Genomic DNA, 23,158 nt, shown 5'->3' on the forward strand with positions numbered 1-23,158 from the left:
TGAAAGATTTCCTGCTCTTCTAATAATAAACATATCAAGCAGCAATTTAAGTTTTATTATGTTCTTCTAGTGGTTTTCACGACTGGTATCATAAATACCGCTAATAAAACTATGAGCTGCACTAAAACCTTCCGATGGCCGCTATAAAACATCCTTCGGACCAAGAGGCCCACTCTTCGGAAGGTTTTTATAACCTCTTAAAGAGTCAGACCATAGGCTCAAGTAGGTTTATTATGCTCTGCTGAAAGCAGCAGTGAAAGCGATTTTGCTTTTTGTTGCTTGACGGCAACCATCGCTACTAAACTAAATCACACAGCCAGCTTTATTATTACTTGAAAATATATAGCCGTGAGCAGAAAGGTAAATTTTACTGTCAGATCATCCATAGTCAGCGACCATAGTATAATATGCACAGGAATATATAATAAATTTTCAGCAGTTTTCGTAGTTGTGCAGCATATGCGCATTGAATTTATTCGTGTATATTGGAATGATAAGAGACTAAAATTAACGCGTCATCAAAGTTTTGCAATTTTTGAAAATCAGTTGTCTAAACTAAATAAATATATTTGATTAGTCAATTTTAGTTTCTAACTAAATCTTTCTATTGTATTCTAACATGAAAATCGATTAACAAAAACTTCCTTTCTGCAACTCACAGTTTGCTTTGATGAATTGTTGTTTGGCGACCAAAAAATGCTAGAAAACAGCAAACGGGTCGCATAACATTTGTTTTCGGTGTTGAACTCTAATATTTTTCATAATGGTTGTTACCGTTTTACGACAACTCAAAATTATACGCGACAAGGGCATGCAGGGCGAAACTTTCGGACAGAAAATTAAAAACACAACCATCGTGTTCAACATGTCTTATTGTTGTAGTTTTAGTTCGATACAGTGCTGCCAAATTTAACTTGTTAGAAAGTCCAATGTATTATGTGTTAAAGTTTAACTCTCCTCGTTCATGTAATCGTTCACTTTTCCGCCCCCCCCCGGCTCAATCGACGGTAGAACTGCAATTTCAGTTACTGCACGTTTATACACGCCTATATATTTATTTATTTATTGGTTCATATCCATCCGACCTGTTAGGTCTCCATGGAAGATTGGTTTGGACGGGAAAAAGCCAAATAGAAGCCATCCTCTTGTAGGCATAAAAACCCCGTCATCTTCTAATTATGCACAAATTCAAATTATAAATAACACATTACATATCACGTATCAAATAAACATGTCCATGGTCAAATAATAATAACAATAATTGAATATTAACTAGATATAGCAAATTGCAGTCATTTATAAAATTCTACTGTTAACTACCTTATTATAAAAAGTTTTTGCGGATTCACCGAATCCAAACAAGTGTTCCACCAAGGAAAACGTACGGATACAAGCAGCGATAGGTTCGTTGAATCCAAATACAGTACGGTGCGACTGAGGTTGCAGTAATCCCGCGGAACGGAGAGAACGTTGAGGGGCACGAAAGCCAAGCATCGAAAGAATGTTCGGAGAATCGATTTCTTCGTTGAGCACTTTAGCGACAAATACAGCCTGCTGGATTTTCCTGCGCCGTTCTCAAGACCGATGAGGCGACACCGATCAGGATAAGATGGAAGGTTCACAGGATCACGCCAAGGAAGATCACTTAGTGCTAATCGATTGAATCTCTTCTGCACTCGTTCAACTCTCAGGGTCCAGGCAAGTTGATAAGGAGACTAAACCAGGCATGCATTTTCCAGTTGCGGTCTCACCAGAGAGCAATACAGAGCTTTCAAACAGTATGGATCCTTAAAATCCCGTCTAATTTTGGATATAAAACCGAGCTGCCGGGTTGCTTTGGAAATTACAGTTGAGCGATTAACGTTAAAACTGTGCTTAGGGTCCAGAACAACGCCCAGGTCATTGACCTTATCGGCTCTCTTGAGTACATGACCATCAATGTTGTACTCAAACAATATTGGGCTGATAGTTCGGTGGAATGTCATAACCTGACACTTTGTCGTGCTTACGATGAGCCGGTTCTTACGACACCAGTCAACGAAAGTATCCAGCAGCTTTTGCAAATTACAGCAGTCTTCGATGGACCGAATGGCGAGATTTTAAATCGAGATTTTTAAATAATTTTAAATCGTCCGCGTACATTAATTTACATCCATCGCCCAAAAGTAAGGTTACGTCGTTGAAGTACAACGAGAAGAGTAGAGGGCCCATGTTACTGCCCTGAGGTACACCCGATTTGTTGACGAATGCGGAGGAAAAACATGAGTTAAGCTGTACACGTAGCGTTCGATCGTCTAAGTAGGAACTTAACCACTCCACGAAATGTTCCGATGCACCGAGCCGGGAGAGTTTCCGTAAAAGTATTCGATGACCAATGCAGTCAAACGCAGCCTTCAGATCGGTGTAAACTACGTCGATTTGGGATTTCTGCTCCATAAGCGAGATGCACGTCGACGTAAAATGCAAAAGATTAGTGCAAACGGATCGTCCTGGCATAAATCCATGCTGATCAAATGAAATGTAGCTTTTCGTATGAGCAAGAACAACAGCGCTTACAATTATTTCAAAAACCTTACACGATGCGGAGAGGCTAGTTATGCCACGATAATTTCTGATATTTTGCCGGTCACCGCTTTTGAATACTGGGAACATGTAAGATTGCTTCCAGATCGCCGGAAATTTTCTGTGATCGAACGATTTATTAAATATACGACATAACGGTTCAGCCAAAACATCTGCGCAGCGGCGGTAAACAATTGCTGGAATTCCATCTGGACCAGCAGAGAACGAGGATTTTAGTTTTTTTGCGGCAAGAACGATCATATCCGTCGTGATTTCAAATGTGCTCAGATCAACCAAATTAAGCGGTACAGATTCTGAGGCAATCTCAGCTTCTAACTTAGAGGCAGCAGTATCGGCAAAAACTGAAGCGAAAAACTTTGCAAATAGTTCACAAGAGTTCGATGTCGATGTTGCCACAACACTATCGAGGCAAACATTCGAAGGAATAGCACAATTCTTCCGCTTGGAATTCACAAAATTCCAAAATCGCTTCGGATTCCGGCGGATGTCAGTTTGCACACGCAAGACATAGCTTTTGTATAATCTGGCATTCAGGCGTCGAAAATCTGCACTTCGTTTAAAATTCGTTTAAAATTGTCAATACTCTCACTGCTCCATCTTCATCAGTGTGCATCGCACCAATTCGTCCGCGACGCCAATGCTACGGTGGTAAATTTTCATCAAGCATCAATACCAATGCACCGAGTTTGTAGTCTACAACACCATTGTGCCGCTTCTGCCTGGTTCGTAAATGATGGAGATACTCCTTCGATCACCTTTGCCACAAATGTTGCCTCATTTGCTGAATGTACTGCCATCTAGCTAATCGTCCCACCTTCTTCTTAGCTCAGCTTTTTAGCTATGATGGTTCCGGAAGAGCCACAGCTGAGCGGCCAATGAAAAAGTGCGAAGGACTCTATACAGCAGTGTCATTTGGATCAACGACTGACTAATGGGTGTGCAATGTCTTATTTTACACTGGCACTCGGAATCGCCCAAGACTTACCCCTTCGGATGGCTGCGAACGACTGCCCGCTGCTCAGCAATCAGCACTATTGACGCGGCTGGAATGCCGTCGATACCGATGACTGCCGACACGATAGCGCACCGAACGCAAAGCATCCGTGGCGATGATAGCTCAGGGCATCACTGCCAAGAGCTGTATGATGGTCGCTCCGAATGCTGGAATATGCAATGTGATATTCTGTTCCAGGCGTACTCAACCCCCACAATGGGTACAATGGGTACGAGTTTAGTATAGCTTCAGTTTGCGCCAGAAATATGCTCATTTCTTCAAACGTTAATCTTGTTTCGCCCGACAACTCATTTGAAGTGAAATTTCATCGACTTAACGCCCGCTTCCCAAATTCCCCCGACGTGGAGACTTCTAGGAGGAATAAAATGCCATCGTATACCCTTGGTAGAGCAGAACTTAGCCAATTCCTGTTGATGCTGTTCGTCCTCGAAGAGCCTGTTTAGATCGGCTAGCTTATGATTCGTATCTACGAAAGATGTTCCATGATCGGAATGCGCGTCATTCGGTAACCCACACCGACCTATGAAGCGTTGGAATGCAGCTATGAAATGCTCCGATGTCAACAGAAAGCTATGAAATTTTCGACACTAACTCTAGCTCTAGGTGTGTTGCCTTCACTACCATACATACAAAGACAAGGACGTATCCCATGTATGACTTCGAACTTCTATTACTCAATCGCGTCATGATACGTCCTGCGTAATCAACACCCACTCTGCCAAATACAGGTGTCGGGTATAACTCGAGATTCCGGGAGATCGCCCATAAATTCTACCATCTACCAGAACTGCGGCAACACACACCGGCTGGATACAGCTTTCATGAGCAAGCAATCCTCGAATGTGCAGGTTAATAATCAAGCACCGGTTCCTCAACATAAACATCATTAACGTGCACGGCCCTTACCTGCAAAATGCCGATGACGACAAGGAGTAATTCTACGCGTAGTTGGAGCGTGAATACAACCGTTGCCCAAAATATGATATCAAGATCGTCATCGGAGATACCAATGCTCAGCTCGGCCAGGAGGAGGAATACAAATTGGTGATTGAATGGTTCAGCGTACACCCGCTAACCAACGAAACCGACCTCCAAGAACATACTGTACTCTGTATGTAGTACCTTATTCCAGCATAGACTCCTACACACTTAGATGTCACCAAATCAGACAGAATCGACCATACTTTGATTGAGTGTCGTCACTTTTAGACATCATTGATGTCAGATTCTATCGAAGTGCTAACGATGACTCGGACCACTACCCAGTGATGGATAAGTTGCGCCCAAAATTCTCCGATGTGTACAATTTATACCGATGTCAGCCGCGTGACTGAAGTAGCCAGAAGTCACCGCAAACTTCTACCAAAAATGGAACGCATCCCCCAAAGGCATTGTGATGCGATGGTAGTATTTTAACAAACGATCTTGAGGTGACCGGAGGGTGGACGCAGCACTTCGACGACCACCTGAATGGAGTCCAGGCGGAGAACCATGGCGGTGGGAAAAGCAATTTTAAAGGTACGAAAAACCAAGAAGAGGTGCCAGCCACAACGATAGGCGAAGTTAAGGTAGATATCAGGCAACTGAAGAACAATAATTCGGCTGGGTTAGATGGCAATGGAGCGGAGCCCATTAAAATTGGACCGGAGAATCTGGCCACTTGTCTGTACCGGCTGATTGTTAGAATTTGGTATACAGAACAGCTACCGCAGGGGTGGAAAGATCGGGTTATCTGCCCAATCCCCAAGAACGGCGAGAAGATTGACTGTGAGAACTATCACCGAGGTCACCATTCTCAAGGACGCATACAAACTGCTGTCCCAAATTCTCTGTTTCGTTGACGGACGGTCAACAACGGATCAAATATTTACAGTACGGCAGATCCTCTAAAAAGGCCGTGAATATAGAATTCCCATAAACTATTTGTTCATTGACAGCAAAGCTGCATATGATAAAATGTACCGAAAAAACTATGAAAAATCATAGGCTTCTCTAGAAAGTTGGTCAAACTGATAAAATCTACGATGGACGGCACATGGTGCCGTGTTCAGATTTTGGATGGATTGTGGAATTGTGTGACCCGAGCGAATATCAACCGCAACCAACCGAACCGATCTTCAACAAAGCTAGTCAATTCGTCTACTTTGCCGTCTATACCACCGATGCCGGTGATTTGGATATTATCGACAGAAAATCGGTGGCGGTGGCTGCATAGTACACCAGACTAAAGTGCGAAGCAAGAAAGATTAGATTAAAGGTATATACATCTAAAACAATGTAAATGCAGGTCGGTGGACCAACGCAGTATTCAAAAAGTGGCTAAAGTTAGACGGAAACAGTGGGCAGGGCATGTTGGAAGAATGCCGGACAGCAACCTTGCCAATATGGTGTTTCCTTCAAATCCGGTAGAAACAAGACGACCAGGAACGCAGCGAGCGAGGTGGTTAGACCAGATGGAGCGAGGTCTAGCGACGTTATGCCCTTTTATTCCTGGTGCCGGTGGGGTTCTTGGAGAGGATGGATTTCACTGCACAGTCGTCCGGCATTCCTGGAACGTGGCCGTCCCACCATAGTCTCCCAACTTTCGTTAGGTCCGCCTTCCGCCTACGCCACTGTCCGCTATTCGTTTGTACTCCACCAAAAATAGTCCACGACACATTTCGTTCAAATAAGGCAAGTGCACGTATGTCTTCCATAAGCAAAGTTACTGTCTCAAGTCCATAGAGGTAGAGGACTACCTGTCTGATTAGCGTTTTGTACATCGTCAGTTTTGTGCAGCGGCGTATGCTCCTTGATCGAAGCGTCTTGCGGAAGGAAAAATAGGCTTGACTTCCAGCTTGAATGCGTCGTTGAATCTCCTTACTCGTATTATTGCCAGCGGTGACCAGAGATCCCAAATATACGAATTCATCAACCATTTTCAGTTTATCGCCGTCAATAGTCACTGTCCGTGGGAGGCAAACGTTGCTTTCTCTGGAGCCTCTTCTTACCATGTATTTCGTTTCCGACGCATTGATTTGTAACCCTATCCGCCTAGCCTCCGTTTTTAGTGTGGCGTAGATTGCCTCCGCCGTCCTAAGGTTTCTAGTAATGATGTGGAGATCGTTTGCGAAGGCTAGGAATTGGCTACTCTTGCTGAAGATCGTACCTCTCGATTTTTTTGTCATAATTATTAAGAAAATTCATTTACAAAATAAGCTTTAACCGAACGTTAGATGCAAATAAACATGTTCTATGGGTTTCGTAGCATTGATAGACACTTACTATGCTCAATATGTGTAGAAAATCGGGTCTTTATAATACAAATTGCTGATAAATTCGTAAGTTCAATAATTGGAACAACGATCGACACTTCTTTCAGTTCACTTCTCGGCGTTGTTGCTTTTTTGTTTATCAACGCAAGCAGCGAGAGCCGTAGTTTTCCATATCGCGATGTTTCCCGTTTTTCACCATTTGTTGTAAGGTTTCCCGATCCATAATGGATGCTAAGGTAATCCTGAAGAATATATAAGTGGTTTTGACCATAAATAAAACAACTTGGCAATTGTAATAATGCGGAAAAGTCAAAACAAAAACTGTGCAATAATTGGGCATGAGGTGTGCAATAATAAGAATTAAAGGTTATTTTGGTGTGCAATAATTGGGTGGAGATTTGCTACGCAAAAAAATGTATTTTGCATGGTTTTTGTTTCACACAGATGGCTATGGGAACATTTTACATTTTACATTAGTCTATCAGCATAGTAAGCGGTTTTCCCAAAAAAAACTACTTCATTTGTTCAAAATCATCAAATGGCTCTGGTCGAGTGCTTAGCCGTACAACAATTGGTAATTTACTCTGTTTAGCAGAACAAGTATCGCAATTACAGAAATAACAGTAGAAGACGTTTAATAACACATTCAGCTGGATAAAAAGTGGGCTTTAAAATGCTTGTTGCTCAATGAAATCAGTATGGTAAACTCACAGACTAACAGACGTAACACTACGAACAAATTTTCTAACAAAAATCGTTTCAATGATACCCCTACAACTTGGAAAAAAAACACTAGCATCACCTGGTGTAGTTTTGCGCTACGCAGAGTAGGTCGCTATAAATTTAGCAATGCTATAAAATTACTTGTGAATTATCTGACAGCAGTGCCAGCGCAGGCGAGTGACGTTCTCGCGCAGCGACTGTTGTTTGAGTCTTGGCTTAAATGAAAATTTGAAATGATCGGTTTTATTGACGATGGAATCATCAGTGCAGATGGAGGCATCAGTGTTACGTCTGTAAGTCTGTGGTAAACTTTTTACTTTGCCATAAAAATGTTTTGGCCGTACGTATTACTATGTATCATGTGCCTCCATTAACTGACATTCCCATATAAACCATGATTTCGAACTCAAATAAACAAGCTGGCTTTTTACGAAATTGTAATACAGTAAGGCCTCGATATAAAGCAAACTCGATTTAAAGTAGCTTTGACATAACGCAATTTTTTCTACGACAAAATGTAATTATTTAGAAAGTCTGAAAATTATTAAAAAGACTGCATCGTCGGCGACTGCATAGTCGCCCTTGCGGTGTGAATTTGCCTCTCTAGTGGACAAAACCCATTACTGTTTTTCAAATTTTTAAGTATATGATATGATAGTATATAATTCCGTTATTTAGATTTTCAAATTTCGATCAACCAAATTACACACTCTTCCTTTCTTCACACTTCTCTATATATCTTCCAACCATATATTCAATCATCATAAAATTTAAAAATCAACGGTTTGAAAGGCTTCCGTTTCATTTGTTATCAATTTCATTCAACGATAACCTCTCATTTAATTATCAATAGAATTATAGCATTAGCCCCGTAATTGTCTTGTACTCGAAATAAATTTCGGAAATGGACTGTAGCACCCAGACTTTGTCTTACACGGCATAAAAATGGTCAGACTAATATGATTACAGTATGTAAAGTAGAACCACTTGTACTACATTCCATTTCCGGATCTCAGTTCTTAGGATGTATACCATATTAAAGGAATCACGCAAAAGAGCCTGCACTAGATATGCGGCGACTGGTTTTATTTTTCGAGTTAATTCCAAGATTGATTGTTTTAGTGAGCATTAATTAAAAATAAGTAAATTATGCTTACCTTAATTATTTGTCCGAAGGAGAATTCCGATGTTGAAAAGTTCCCCAACCAACAACTATGTAATTCTCACAATTTTCAGAACAGTAACCTTTTTAGCGATCCAACACACGCACGAAGTATCGGACCAGAAACCGGACCATTTAATTCAATATTTGCCGTCTTGAATATATATTAGAACAGTAATTTTCTTCCAGAACTAAATGGCATTCATAATTCCGTAGACCTTATTACTCGCTACCGACCTTCCTTCGTCCACTAACTACGCGTATTTATCTTATCAATTATTCAATCTCATAGAATTTATTCTCGTCGAACAAATACATATACATACACACACTCCACATTGCTGGCGGAAGAATCGGTAGCCCACTGGCGTTAAGGTCGTTTTTATTACAAACGGCTACAAATCCCGCGTCTGGAACATCCAGCTGCAGGCCGTTCAAATGTTTGGAATTGCCTTCGCATATCAAACGAACGAAAATTGGTTCTTCAAGCACCGAACAGTAGAGCAGTATTTATTTTCCCATCAGATTGATGTTTATGGAAATCACCTACCGGCACACTTCCACCGATTCTCCGTAATACTAGCAAAGATTTTTATCCTTTCCTGACGCTTACTTATGCATTCACTTTTTCTCGTTAAATCACTTCCGATCGATGACCACATGAAACTTAGAATCTCAACATCATAGTCACAATAACGGTCTGCCACTTTGTAGGTTGCTCGTCGCGTTTCACAGCGCCACAAATCCGAATATCGATTGTAATCGTACCATTCATCCAAGAGATATAGTATTTTCACACAGAAATTATACCGAAAGGTTAACCGTAAACTTCACCGTAGTGCCATTTTACGCCCCACCTGGATGTATACGTCCGGAAGGAATTCTGGAATATTTCACTAGAAAGTTTCCACGGTCAGCACACTTCGGTGTGAGAAGAATCTTCCCGCACTAGAACTGAACTAAACTGCGAAGTTCCGCGCGGCTTTTTGTTATCCTTCACTGCCGACGTACCGATGAGGACTAAATTCGAACAAACAGCTGAGCCTCGTGTGAACCAGTCAGCCGCTAGTCAGAATTAAAGCGAAAGCCATTCTCTTGCATCCAAACATTCCACCAACCAAACCGACTAGCCACCCCACTGCGCTGTCGTCCGCCCACTGGCACTGCTGACATTCTGGGTCTGGAATGGACAGGGAGTTCATTCGGATGTACACAAAACACGCGGTGCTGTTCGGCTTTTTCGAACATTCCGTATTCATTCCTCGGGGTGAATTTTCGCCCGAAACGAAAACCGGCGGCGAAAATCGAACCTGTTGAGCGCGGTACCGCACATCGTGGTCGTGGGATGGAAAACTCATACTCGCACGGTTGAAATTGCCACTTGTGGAAGGATGCGGATTCATGTACACGTGGTTTACGGTTTGAAATATTGTGCGAGAGATATTTATCTGTTTTTCTTTGCGGGACGGCCTGGTTTTTGTTTAATATTGATTGCACAGCTGCGTGTTCTAATTTCAGAGCTTTTGCAAAAACTTTACCGACGAATTTATTTTTTCGCATTCAGCGAGTTTTATAGGTATATGTATGATACATTAGAGAGGTGGAAGAAGAGAGAACAAGTTTACAGTTTGTTCCACTGTAGATAAATGATTTTTCCAATTTTTCTAATGTTTATTGTTACGTTTATGTCCGCTTAAGCACTGTAGTTAGAATTAAACGGATTTAGTTTTGTATTTAGGTACGTTAAGAAATGCAGTTTATTTAAGAAGAAAGGACCCTCGACAATGATTTCTACCGGTTTTTGTGGTCAGAAAGGGTAAAAGTAGTACCAGAGGAACGGTGAAACATGTACAATTTTCGTAGTCGAGTTTTTCAAATATCTGAAAAAAAATATCATCGTAAATTATAATTGAAAAAAAAAGTTCAGAAGAAAAAATAAGTGGAAAAGAGAAACTCATGATAACCACAAGTCGAAAGTGAAATATATATGGACATTTTTAAAACTTATCGTACAGTTTGGGTCGTCCCAGAATTTTATGAAATTTTCGACAAGACCAGACGCAGGAACATAAGCAATAGTTTAAAAATTTCAATTTCACTGGAAATTTTCTCGGATATCCATGTCCACATCCACATGCCACATCCTAATCGATTGATGACTAAATTAACGGTTTTAACTTTTGTTAATTTCATCGCAAATTGTTTTCTATCAGTAGATCTTGAATTTCTAATTTTCAATGCTGAGTATACTAAGGTCAGTAGGGTGTTCATATTGAACAATGCCCGGTTCACCCTACCACTCGAAAATTCTAGCAATTCAAAACCTCTCAGATTGCTGTCGGAGTAGCCACAAAAGATATGACAGACATTGTCTTTATTGCCTACAATGAGTGTAAACACTTTTGATTGGTTGTATCTCACCACTCTGGTTGTATCTAATATCTCTGGGAAGGTGCATCATACGGTAAATATACAGTACAATAAACGTAGGGGAATTGTGTATAACGTGCCCTCCCTGGCCAATGTGCCCCCCTTCGTTTTTCCCTAATCAAGCGAAATTAAAATGCAAACCCACCCAGAATCCATAGTATTTGATGGAACTAGCCTAGTATGCAAGTATGACAGTTGTCACATGCTGTAAAAACAAAACAAAAATAAATTTGTTTTTGAACAGCTTCCGATGTAACTTTTGGCGTCTTTTATATAAGCTATTTTCTTGTCAAAATCAGTAAATAACCGGTTGTTGCGATTCGATTGCGTAAAGTGAACTTCAAAGAGAATCTCTGCCAAAAATGACGGTATGAAACGCTTGGTTTGCTTTAGCATTAATATTTTTTCAAATAAGTGAAAGCAGGCCAATATGCCCCACTTGCGGTGGTGCAATTTGCCCCCCTTGCAAATGTGGCTATAAACATAGGTAAACAGATCTAAGTTCAAGTCAATTGCCATTATTTAATTCAATTAGCATTGTAGAGTAACCGTGGTGGGAATAATTTATTACCAACGTCCAAATTCCAGGTAATACAACTACGCGGTGAAAAATGCCACAGCTGCAGTATAATGTGCCCCATGCAGAAAAGAAAAAGTGCACCAGAAGGCCGAAACTAGGTTTATTTTATATAAAGATACGAGATTTTAAAACAAAAGAAATAGTTTTACTTTCTACAAAATAGAGTTGGTCACTGTCACTGGTAGAAATACTCAAATTACCGCATCGGGCATATTATATCGCATCGGGCATATTATTATAGCATATTATTATTATTAGGTGGGGCATTTTACCCCGCGCAGACGAGAAACACAACATTTAGGTGCTTTTTTTAAATAATTCCTATCATATTTATTTCACAATACTAAATGAAATAAACAATTGCAATTGGTTGTCAGCTTAAATACCAACATATACTCGTAGTTGTCACGTTAATTTGGGGAAGCATAACAGAGATATATCCATTTATTCTTAGGGGGGGGGGGGGGGCACATTATACACAATTCCCCTACCACTCATCGACTAATTCCACGGCGGGGTCTACTGCAATTATTACTAACGTCAAGTCAATATCTCAAGTGGATAACTGAGAGATAAGGTACACACTTATTGATCTATGCAATCCTAAAATGTCATTGTGTGCAACTTGAAGTATGTCAAAGTGGCATGTCAACAATCATTAATATTTTTTTGAAACGGTGGTTCTACAATTGATGGAGGGACGGTACGGGAAAGTAATGAAAATTTTTTTTGGTGTAGAGGGGAAAGAGCGAGAAGATGAGGGGAAGTGTTCTTGGTAGCTACGCTTAACAAGTTGTCGTTATGACTCCTACTTTCTGTCTAATGCTGGAAGGTGCAGCTCCTCAAGTAGGTACCAGCAGGCCACATGCCCTGGCGGGTGTTGTGGGTTCGAATCCGGTTATAATCTCAGCTTATAAGGGCGACCGGCTAGATTACTGTAACTACCGCGGCATCACGCTGGTCAACGCCTCCTACAAGGTGCTCTCCCAGATTTTGCTGCGTCATCTATCCCCAATAGCAAGAGAATTCGCAGGGCAGTATCAGGCGGGCTTGTGGGCGGGCTTTATGGGTGGGCTTAATTTATTACATGAGCAGATCGCTTGCCGAATATATATTTCTTGGCAAACTTTGAAAGTTTCTGCTTCCTTACTTCCTCTGGAACATCAAACTTGTGCTGGGCGGTGAAGAACAGTACACTCAAGTCTCTTTTTACACGGTTTATTTTTATGATTTTTGAATTACCGCGGTTTTTTTTTCGAATTAACATGAATTTTTCAGCGATTTTTAAGTTCGAGTGACTTTTTCGGTTATTTTTGAATTTGAATTTACGACGATTTTTGAATTAGCGCCTTTTTTTTTGCAATATTTTTCGAATTACGACAGTTTTTTACAACATTTTTCGAAATAACGCGGTTTTTTTTGTGGCACGTATCCCCCGTGTAAAAAAAGGCTCGAGTGTAGTCCCGGAAGCTGCCGGAAGTCCGTCTTGACGTACGTCTCATCATCCATGATGAGACAATGGGGCTTCGTCAGCATCTGGGTGTTTCCGGGCCCGTAACTTTCCAACCGTACTTTGCCGTTCGCTACGATTTTGGAACCTTCTGCACTTTGTACGTATGCTGTCTTTCTTGGTTTTTGGCTCTCTGAACAAAAGACCTGGAAAGATTCAACTTTTTGGCCACATCTTGGCATTGGGATTCCGCTTAAACGCTTTCACGACTCGCTTGTCATCCTGATCACTAATAGAGCATCCATTCTAACGGCATTTCTCCTTCCATTCGATGTTCAGAGTTTCGTATTAAGGTGAAATTAGTCTTCACTGATCTTGCAAATTTCAAAAGCAGTTTTTTTATTGGAAACAAAAATTCTGTTCATGAAAGTATATTCGCTGTGTTCAGTTTGGCAAGAAAAATACAGTGATTACATTTCTATAAACCGTACCCCACTTTTGGGCCCAAAAACTGCATCCGAAATTAGGCTTTCCGACGAAAAGTTAATGACTGCTAGTTTCCCGTTAACATTCAATCACACGACTCACCGTTTTCTGATGTCCCGATGAGAGAGTTGAGGGTTTTCCAGGTGCTTGCGCAAAATCAATTCCCGACGTTGCTTTTCGGGTGACACCGTTTTTTCGAATTTTCGAAGAACTGACAGCGATAAAAATACATCGTAAACAATACACTCTAAACTACTTCTGCCGAAATTTTTAAGAGTAAATACCTAATGGGTAATTTTCTACAGTTCTTTTTCCATGATACAATTTGATGTGAGACACCCTTTACTTTTCCCTCCGCAAGACACTTCGATCTAGGAGCAGACGCCGCCGTAAGTAATGTTACACTAAATAAAGTTACAGAAAATAAAGTCGTGTGGTTCAATGGTTGCCTAAAACTACAGTTGTAAGGTTAGGAACACGACCCGCACCTCCTAGCTTGGCTACTCAATAATACAAATTGAAGTATTTCCAGGTATGACCACGTGGAGGCGGTGGGCAGGAGATTGGGATCCTTAAAGCTGTTGGGCGCTTTTTCCTAGTTGCTTTCCTCATTTTATACCCCTAGGCAAGGCAAGCGTGAAAAGCATAGAAAGTTTGCTGAAAAGAAGACAAAAAAAGACAACATTGCTTCCCGTCGCATCCCAGGGTTGTGTTCTAGACACGAACTTATGTCTGAAGTAGTACTACTTTAGACAGATTTTTACTTCGGAACCTAGAGTTGGAGCTGAACAAGGATTTGAATCTGAATTTGGACTTGGATCTAAACATGTACTTGCATCCCAAGCAGTGCTGTTAATATTTATCAGCATAACGTTCAAACTTCTGGATTATCACTCTGCCTTGCATTGAAAATCTGCTTGCTTTGATCAAACGTAGGGGAAGGGCGGTAAAGACGGACACTGCGGGAAAGACGGACACTTGTCATATTTCATAAACAATAATTTTTTGAAGCAAATCAATGATGGGAAATGTTTCTATAGATTGAATTAACACTTTTGAAATAAACTGCCGATTTTTAGCAGCGTAGCTGCCAATTTTATAAGCAAAACAAAGAAAAAATGCGTATATACGCTAACCGATGTAATTTTGTGCGTGAAGAAAATAGCTGGTAAATCGTTAAAAAACAACATATTCATGCTAAACCGACGACATTGCGTTAGTTTGATCTTTCATTGAATATCGATTGGAAACCTAGTGAATTTTTGAATATTCAGTAAAAAGTTATTGAAGTTTGAAAAAATGGTATCCAAGTCGGGCAAGACGGACACCCGAAGGTAGGGAAAGACGGACACACAGATTTTGAACAAAATGGGTTCACAACAACGCCCAACAACGATTTAACATTGCAAATACTTCCATATTATATATGTAAAAGTAACCAGAAGTCATATAACAGTTGGAATGAGCCAACTTTTAGAAACGATTAATTCGTCACCAATTAAAATGTTGAAGGGAACCATTCTATTTTCTCGCTCAAAGGGGGGATCGGGAAGGGGGTTTCCCAAACTAATTCTTTCCTAAATACATTATGAAATATGTTAATTTTTCTTAATACAGTTGGATTTCGATTTTGGCAACAAATGCGAGTCGCCTATGTTGCCAAAATCGAAACCGTGTCAAAATCGAGTCGAGACCCTTTTTCGATATGAAAAAATTTAATGTAAATGCTTAAGAAGTTGACTCAATATCATTAATCACCGATTGCAACCATTTTATGTTTAAAAAGTCCGACAAGAGCTATCCGTCCGGTGCAAATAAGTTATTGACACCCTGCGGTAAGACGTAGTCCTACGGCAATAAAAATATTATTGTTCGAAACCACATAACTTTTTTTCATGAACATACTCAGGGCATCATTTTTTCGTCATTTAAAGCATGTATGCGGAAACTGATTGATATGTAAGCATATTTTTGGAAGAGAAATATCTTGTGTTGCCAAAAACGGATACTTTTGTTGCCAAAATCGAGGCATGCCAAAATCGAACCATGCCAAAATCGAACCATGTCAAATTCGAAATCCAACTGTACTGATAATTCAACGACGCGTGACACCTTTTTGCGAGTGTCCGTCTTTCCCATATCAAGTGTCCGTCTTTCCCGCCCATGCGCAGAAACTCTGATTTATACATGATGTTTATAATATTAAAAAATGCATAAATTTTGGATGAAATTTTCCAGCACACGTTGTAACTTTATTAGACAGAGACTTAAAGATTCAGTTTATACGAAAATTGGGATCAATACAGTTATATTTGAGTAGATATTGAGTCTTTACCTTAAGGTGTCCGTCTTTACCGCCCTTCCCCTACATAATAACTATATACAGCAAGCATGAACTTCATGCACGAGAATATAGAATATCAGCGCCCTGTGATATTGTAACAAACTGATATTCACGTTTGAACAGTGAAAATCAATAAAAAAAAATTTATGTTGTTATTTAGCATCTATTGCGTTCAGCTGTTCTACATAAGATTTTTCTTTTCATTTATTGCATTTAAAATTGTTTTTTTCCTGAAGTGAATATCACCTTCTGGGTTTAAAAATCACTTTCTCCTGTTCTATTTTCACGATATATTGAACTTGTATACTATGATGAAAATCACTGTGCAGTTGTGCATACGAAACTCAGAGGCATAAAAAACAATGTATGCTAAGAAAAATGATTTTCTGTTTTGTTTGAAATTCGGTGATAATTAAAGGCCCTGATCCCAAGTAACAATTTGAGTTTTATTGCATTCTTATTGCGGTTTTCATGACCGATTTTGGTCATTAGAGCCGTCATAAGTGTGTTATAAAACCAAAATTGTCACTTGTATTATGAACTCATTTATGAACTTGGGCTTAGGTTCGGGCTTGGGCTAAGGCTCTTACTTACTTACTTATTCAGCCGAGCCGGGGTGGCTCTTGCCGTATCAAGAATTCCTCTCCATTGTACTCGGTCCTGGGCTACTCGTCGCCAATTCGTTGCGCGTCTCGACACACGCAAGTCGGCTTCAACCTAGTCGATCTTCTAGCACGTTGAGCCCCTCTATTCCTGGTGCCGGTGGGGTTCTTGAAGAGAACGGATTTCACTACACAGTCGTCCGGCATCCTTGCCAACTCCCAACTTTCGCCAGGTGTACGATGGAAATCTCACCAAGCAGTGTCTGTAGCTCGTGATTAATACGTCTCCGCCACTCTTCGCTTTCCGTTTGTACTCCGCCAAGAATAGTCCGCAACACCTCTCGTTCAAAAACGGTAAGTGCACGTATGTCTTCCATAAGTAAAGTTACTGTCTCGAGTCCGTAGAGGACTACCGATCTGTTTGGCGTTTTGTACATCGTCAGCTTTGTGCGGCGGCATATGCTCCTTGATCGAAAGGTCTTGCGAAAGGAACAGTAGGCTCGATTTCCAGATTGAATGCGTCGTTGGATCTCCTTACTCGTATTATTGTCGGCGGTGACCAGAGATTTCAAATATACGAACTCATCAACCACTTCCAGTTCATCGCCGTCAATAGTCACTGTCCGTGGGAAGCAAACGTTACTTTCTCGGGAGCCTCTTCCAACCATATATTTGGTTTTCAACGCATTAATTTGTAACCTCCTCCTAGCCTCCGTTTTTAGTCTGGCGTAGATTGCCTCCGTCGTCCCACGGTTTCTAGTAATGAAGTCGAGGTCGTCTGCAAAGGCTAGGAGTTGGCTACTCTTGCTGAAGATCGTTCCTCTCGTTACGATGCCCGCCCGCCGGATCACACCTTCAATAGCGATATTGAATAACTTACAGGACAGTCCATTTCCTTGCCGTAACCCTCTGCGCGATTCGAAAGGACTTAATAGTGTCCCCGAAACGCGCACTTGGCACATCACTCGTTCCAGAGTAGCTTTGATCAGCCGCGTCAGTTTGTCCGGAAAACCGTACTCGTGCATTATCTGCCATAGCTGTTCGTGTTCAACGGTATCGTATGCTGCTCTGAAATCCACGAAAATATGATGCGTGGGCATGTTGTACTCTCGACATTTCTGAAAGATTTGTCGGAGAGTAAAAATTTGATCCGTAGTAGGCTGGGCCCCCATAAAGCCCGCCTGATACTGCCCTACGAATTCTCTTGCTATTGGGGATAGATGACGCAACTTGGTAGGCCTTGTAGGCGACGTTGACCAGCGTATTGCCGCGGTAGTTACAGCACTCTAGCCGGTCGCCCTTTTTGTAGATGGGACAGACTACGCCTTCCATCCACTCCTCCGGTAGTTTCTCTTCTTCCCAAATCCTTGAAATCCTTGAATTCTTGGCCATTTTTGTAGAGTTCTGCCGAGAGTCGGTCCTTTCCGGCGGGTCTATTATTCTTCAGTAGACCGATTTCTCGTTGGATCTCTTCGAGATCGGTAGCCGGTACGCTGTTGTCGTTTGTAGATACTCCGAAGTTACCTTCCATTGCGTCTCCTGCTGCTATATCGCCGTTGAGGTGCTCATCGAAGAACTGCTTCCACCTGTCGACCACGTCGCGTTCGTTTGTGATTAGATCCCTTCCCTCTTCCCTACACATGTCAGGTTTTGGTGTGTGGGTCTTGCGAGTTTGGTTCACCTTCTCGTAAAACTTGCGGGTGTCATTATCCCGGAATTGTTGTTCAAGCTCCTCACGATCTCTGTCCTCCTTCTGGCGCTTTTTCCTCCTCAGGATCGTGCTCAAATCATTCCTTGCTCGTCGATACTTGGCAAAATTCTCTCTCGTGGATATGCTCAGATAGTTCACCCAAGCTCTTTTTTTTCCTCTCTATCGCTTCTTGGCATTCCCCATCAAACCAATCATTTCGTGCACTCGAGGTTTCCACACCTAGCACCGCGGTTACGGCCTCGTTAACGGCCGAGCTCGTCCTACTCCATCCGTTTTCGTGGGTCGAAGCAACTAGCTCCACAGAGGAAGGCAGAGCTTCATCCAGTACGCGCGCGTAGTTTTCGGCAGTTCGCGGGTTGTCTAGTTGCCGTATGTTTAGCCGAGGAGGGCGACTTTGTCGCGAGGCATAAACCGTCGATAGTTTTGAGCGCACATATACTGCTACTAGATAGTGGTCCGAGTCAATATCCGCACTCCGTAGGGAGCGTACGTTGGTAATGTTCGAGAAAAACCGCGCTCGATCAGAATATGGTCGATTTGGTTCGAGGTTCGTTGGTCAGGTGATCTCCAGGTGGCCTTGTGGATATCTTTGTGGGAAAAGAAGGTGCTTTTGAACACCCAGCCTCAGGAAGCTGCAAAGTTGATGCATCGCTGGCCGTTATCGTTCGTGTCGGTGTGCAGGCTATGGGGCCTGAACATTGCTTCCCTGCCGGTTTGGACGTTCATATCCCCGATGACGATCTTGATGTCCCGTGGTGAGCAACTGTCGTACGTTGCCTCCAGCTGCGCGTAGAACCCTTCCTTCTCGTCTTCGGGTCTACCTTCGTGTGGACAATGCACGTTTATGATGGTGTAGTTGAAGAAACGGCGTGTTGAGGATACGCACATCCTCTCGTTGATGTGCGAAGCCCGTTCCCAGCTCATTGGTCGCTCCACCACTCTCGAAAAATCGGGCTTTGCCGCCACGGATCCTCCACACCTTCTCGCCTTTGCGACAGATCTCCTGCAGTGCCACGTTGCCAAACTTTCGGGGTTCTAGCTGATCGAGCAGCACCCTGTCTCCATCACGAAATTTAGCGATCTGCAGTTCCAGGTACCAAGTCTCCATTTCATGTCCTTATTTCGTCGCCTTGGTCCATGCCGAATATTCCGAGAAGATATTTCTTGACTCTTGTTAGTTTTTTTTAGGTTTAGATAGGTAGCCGTACTAGGGCTTACGCTACCGAGTCTCGTGATGGGGCTGCCATCTTGCAGTGTCGAGACACACTGTGCCTCCTCCCCTGTTGGTATACGACCTTAGTTTCCACCGGGGTTGGTTACCCGATCTCCGCTAAGATTGCTCGTACTTATTCCGGCTGGTACCACGTGGAGGTAGAGGTGGGAGTTGCTAGATAAGAGGCTAGGGACCACAATGGGGTCTGTTTTACGCATTATCCAAACATTTACCAACCTTAGGCTCATGCCTGGCTTAGAGATTGGACTTCGGCTTTGACTTGGGCTTCAAATTAGTACGCGAATGTAATTCTGGACTTAGACTTAGCCGTGGTTATAGTCCTGGCAACGCAATGACTGGTCGATCTCCATCCTTCCAGGACCATGATGCAGTAGAATCGAGTGTGAGCTTCTACAGATTTCTTACAAATAACAATATCCAAACCGGATTACCACTAGAGGGGTTCGACTTTGATTGAAGAGGGATAACTAATGACACGGCGAGGCTAACGTAGACTTTCTTCGGCGAATGCCATATTCTTGTCGGAATGTCACCTTTGTGTGAATTATTTTCACGTCAACCCGTCACAGACCTGTTTTGAAATTGGGAAATCGGGAGAAAAATGTACTTCTTGCTCATTCTCAATTTTTTACTATTTATCGATTAAAATACGAGACAAATCAACTCGTAGAAGAATTTTACAACCTTACTTTTTCGAATAACATAGCTCATCCAAAGAAATGGTTGCTTTTATTGGCCACCTTGCCATCCGATTTGACGTCTCTAGATCCAAATTGTTGGGATATTTGAAGGATTCGATTAATCAATTCATCAACAACAAAAATATCCCTTATAATCAAGCTATATTGGCAAAAGTAATTAAAACTACTGAGGAACAGGATTGCGCATCAGGTAACAAACAGCGTACATGTTTGTTGGGTTGCCATATTATTTTACAAATATGATCGGCTAATCTGTTCACTGTAAGTAAACGGCAAACTACTAAACTCACCCCAGTAAAAGGTACTGCTAACTTCGAGAGAGAGTCTGTACGCAAACTGATCCGAGACCCCGATCTGCATGCGCCTGGCTAATTTTAGTCATTTGCAGCTAAACTCTCGTCGCAGAAGCACGGCAGTTTGAGTTGTCGCGCGCGCTTTTCAGTTTATTTTTTTTCGTGTCCCTTATTCGAATCCCAGCTAACTAACCGCCGCGTGTGAATAAACGTGTTACTACATCATCGCGCTAAACTTCAATAGCCGTCAAAACCGATCTGTGCCGATGGCCGGCTGTTCGGTAATGGGGAGGAAAATTTATGCGTCTAGGCGATGACAACCGCTAAATGGAAAAGTGTTAATCATAGAATTGGAGGAGGGCAGATCTCGTGGTTAAATAGTTGCGGTGCCAATAAAGATGATTAATGGGAGTTCAATTGTTGATGGCGAAAATAATTTAGTCGTTGATTCTTAGAAATAATATTTAAGCTTTGTGTTAGTCAATCTACGGGTTTGATTGTATATTCGCGGATCTTCGTTAAGTGTGTGCTGGCATTGCGTACAGTTCTTTGTTGTTGTGCAAAAGGTCTAATTATATTTTAATTAATTAATTGCGCTACATATCAATGGCAGTGGCGGAGCCACATCGGTGAAAAGTGTCGGTACGCGAAATTCTACCGTCAAACAGACCGACCGACTGAACAAGTGGGTTCAACGAAGCGGATACCGAAAAGTGGGTAGCATGCGGCTTTCGGCAACGAGATATCATCTACCAGTTGCGGCACATAATACATGTGTCCCCACAGGAGTCTGGCTTATGCTTAGTGAAGGTCGCTTAAGCGTCCGAGTCGCAGAGGAATGAGGGCGAATAATGACAGTGTAAGAGTTAATGTCTCATGTTGCTATTTGTGCGTACAATTTTATGCTGTTGTACTCCTGTGTGTTTTAATTATATACGCTAGAGCATAAACCAGTGAATCTGTCTAACCGTGTCACCAAATGAGATGAAAGTAGTGTTGGAAGAAGTGTTAAGTCCACTTACAAAGTGATAATGTTTGTTTTTCGTTTCGTTTCTGTGTTGGTTTTTCGTCTCCATGTGCATATCCTGTATGTCAGTAATTAGCTAGGAATGTAAATTATGTATTCAATCAAGTACAGCTACTCGGGCCAGCTATCATCACGGTGTAGTTTCCTCGCTAGGACACTACTACTGGTACTAATAAGTACTTTAGGTAAGCTACGTATTGCCATTTGCATGACTTTCCAGTGATCGAAGAGAACAGGTGGTTGCTCTACTTAACACATAATGATAATAATGTAAACATCTAACTGCCCAATACTGGCCAGTCGCGTCTAGCATTATCTTTGCTCTAAAAAGGTCACCTGAGAATATAAATATTATGGTCAGTTGTAATAAATCTTTGGGAAAACATAAATCAAGCTAGTTAGATTTCTAATATTTGCACCAGTTATTTGACTGCAAATTTTGTCTCGTCTTACAACCGATTGGATACGCAGGATACGGTGTGGTTACGCTACGGAAATAATCCATTTGGCTTCTGATGGGATGATGGTAGAAATCAGCAGACACTTTTCCACGCTATTAGCTTCGGTTTCGAATTTCTAAAGACTCACACATTCGGCTACCGCCTCAATTTCCAATGCCGTTTGACTTCGAACCTTCAATACAATAACCGCATAATTTCCCGAAAACATCTTCTCTCGGCGGGTACTTTTCCCGCTCCCGCAGGAAGTTTCTGTCATATTCTCCGCCCACCGAACATTGCCGGGGATGTAATTACACTATAATGACCACTTTATCTGCGCTGATCGAAGATTGACAACGAACACATAAAAATGCTTTCTATCGTGTGCCAATTTCGCGCAAAATAACCGTCACCTCATGTGATGGTGCTGGCAGGACTGAAAACACGACGCACGACTCGTAACAGTTTCAATAAGGCATCTCATCTCGGACGCGGTTGTACAGAATCAAAATGAGGATGAGCGGAGACATATATTTTTGACAGCTTACGGGGAATGAAACAGGGTGATGGCCGGCGACGGAAAATATATATATTTTAAATTCGTTCCATACCTCTAAAATGCTTGTTTTCTCGTTGTTGTGCGAATATAAGGGATTGTGCCAGTACTTATGTGATGGTTAATCCGTGAAAAGTTACAGCTTTCGCATGAGTGAAAAGAAAAAACTTAACTTTTCGATTAATAGTGCCAAAAATACAAAAATGTGAAAAAAATTAAAATCAAAGTTGAAAATGGGTTAAATCTCCTTCCAAATTGAAGGAAAAGATATTAGGTAGTACTTTTGAACAACAATTAAATATTTTTCCGTATCAATAAGAAAAATAGTAGCTTCAACCTTTGATGTGTTCCTGTAGCGAACCTACCAATCAGGTCAATTTTAATGCTATATATTCAAAATAAAGTACAGACCATTATGAAACTGAATGAGAGACCAGAATATGCAAAACAACCATTTGAAACATGAATTTTGGATGTATTTGAAAATGAATATCATATTTAGTGGTCTTGCTCTAATCTGTGTTCTATAAATTACGTTTTACTCAATACTGTTGACACGTGTTACAC

General features: G+C 41.6%; 1 protein-coding gene across 1 annotated transcript in view; it reads left to right on the forward strand.

The window, feature by feature from the left end:
• Positions 1–3,514: 3,514 nt before the first annotated feature.
• LOC128736377 (uncharacterized) overlaps positions 3,515–23,158 on the forward strand; it is a 53,452-nt gene continuing 33,808 nt past the window's right edge. The window contains exon 1 of the mRNA XM_053830852.1: positions 3,515–3,806. Within this exon, the coding sequence (XP_053686827.1) occupies positions 3,515–3,806 (292 nt within the window). The remainder of the gene's footprint in view (positions 3,807–23,158) is intronic.

The sequence above is a fragment of the Sabethes cyaneus genome, chromosome 2 (genome assembly GCF_943734655.1).
Source record: "Sabethes cyaneus chromosome 2, idSabCyanKW18_F2, whole genome shotgun sequence".
NCBI classification, from domain to species: Eukaryota; Metazoa; Arthropoda; class Insecta; order Diptera; family Culicidae; genus Sabethes; species Sabethes cyaneus.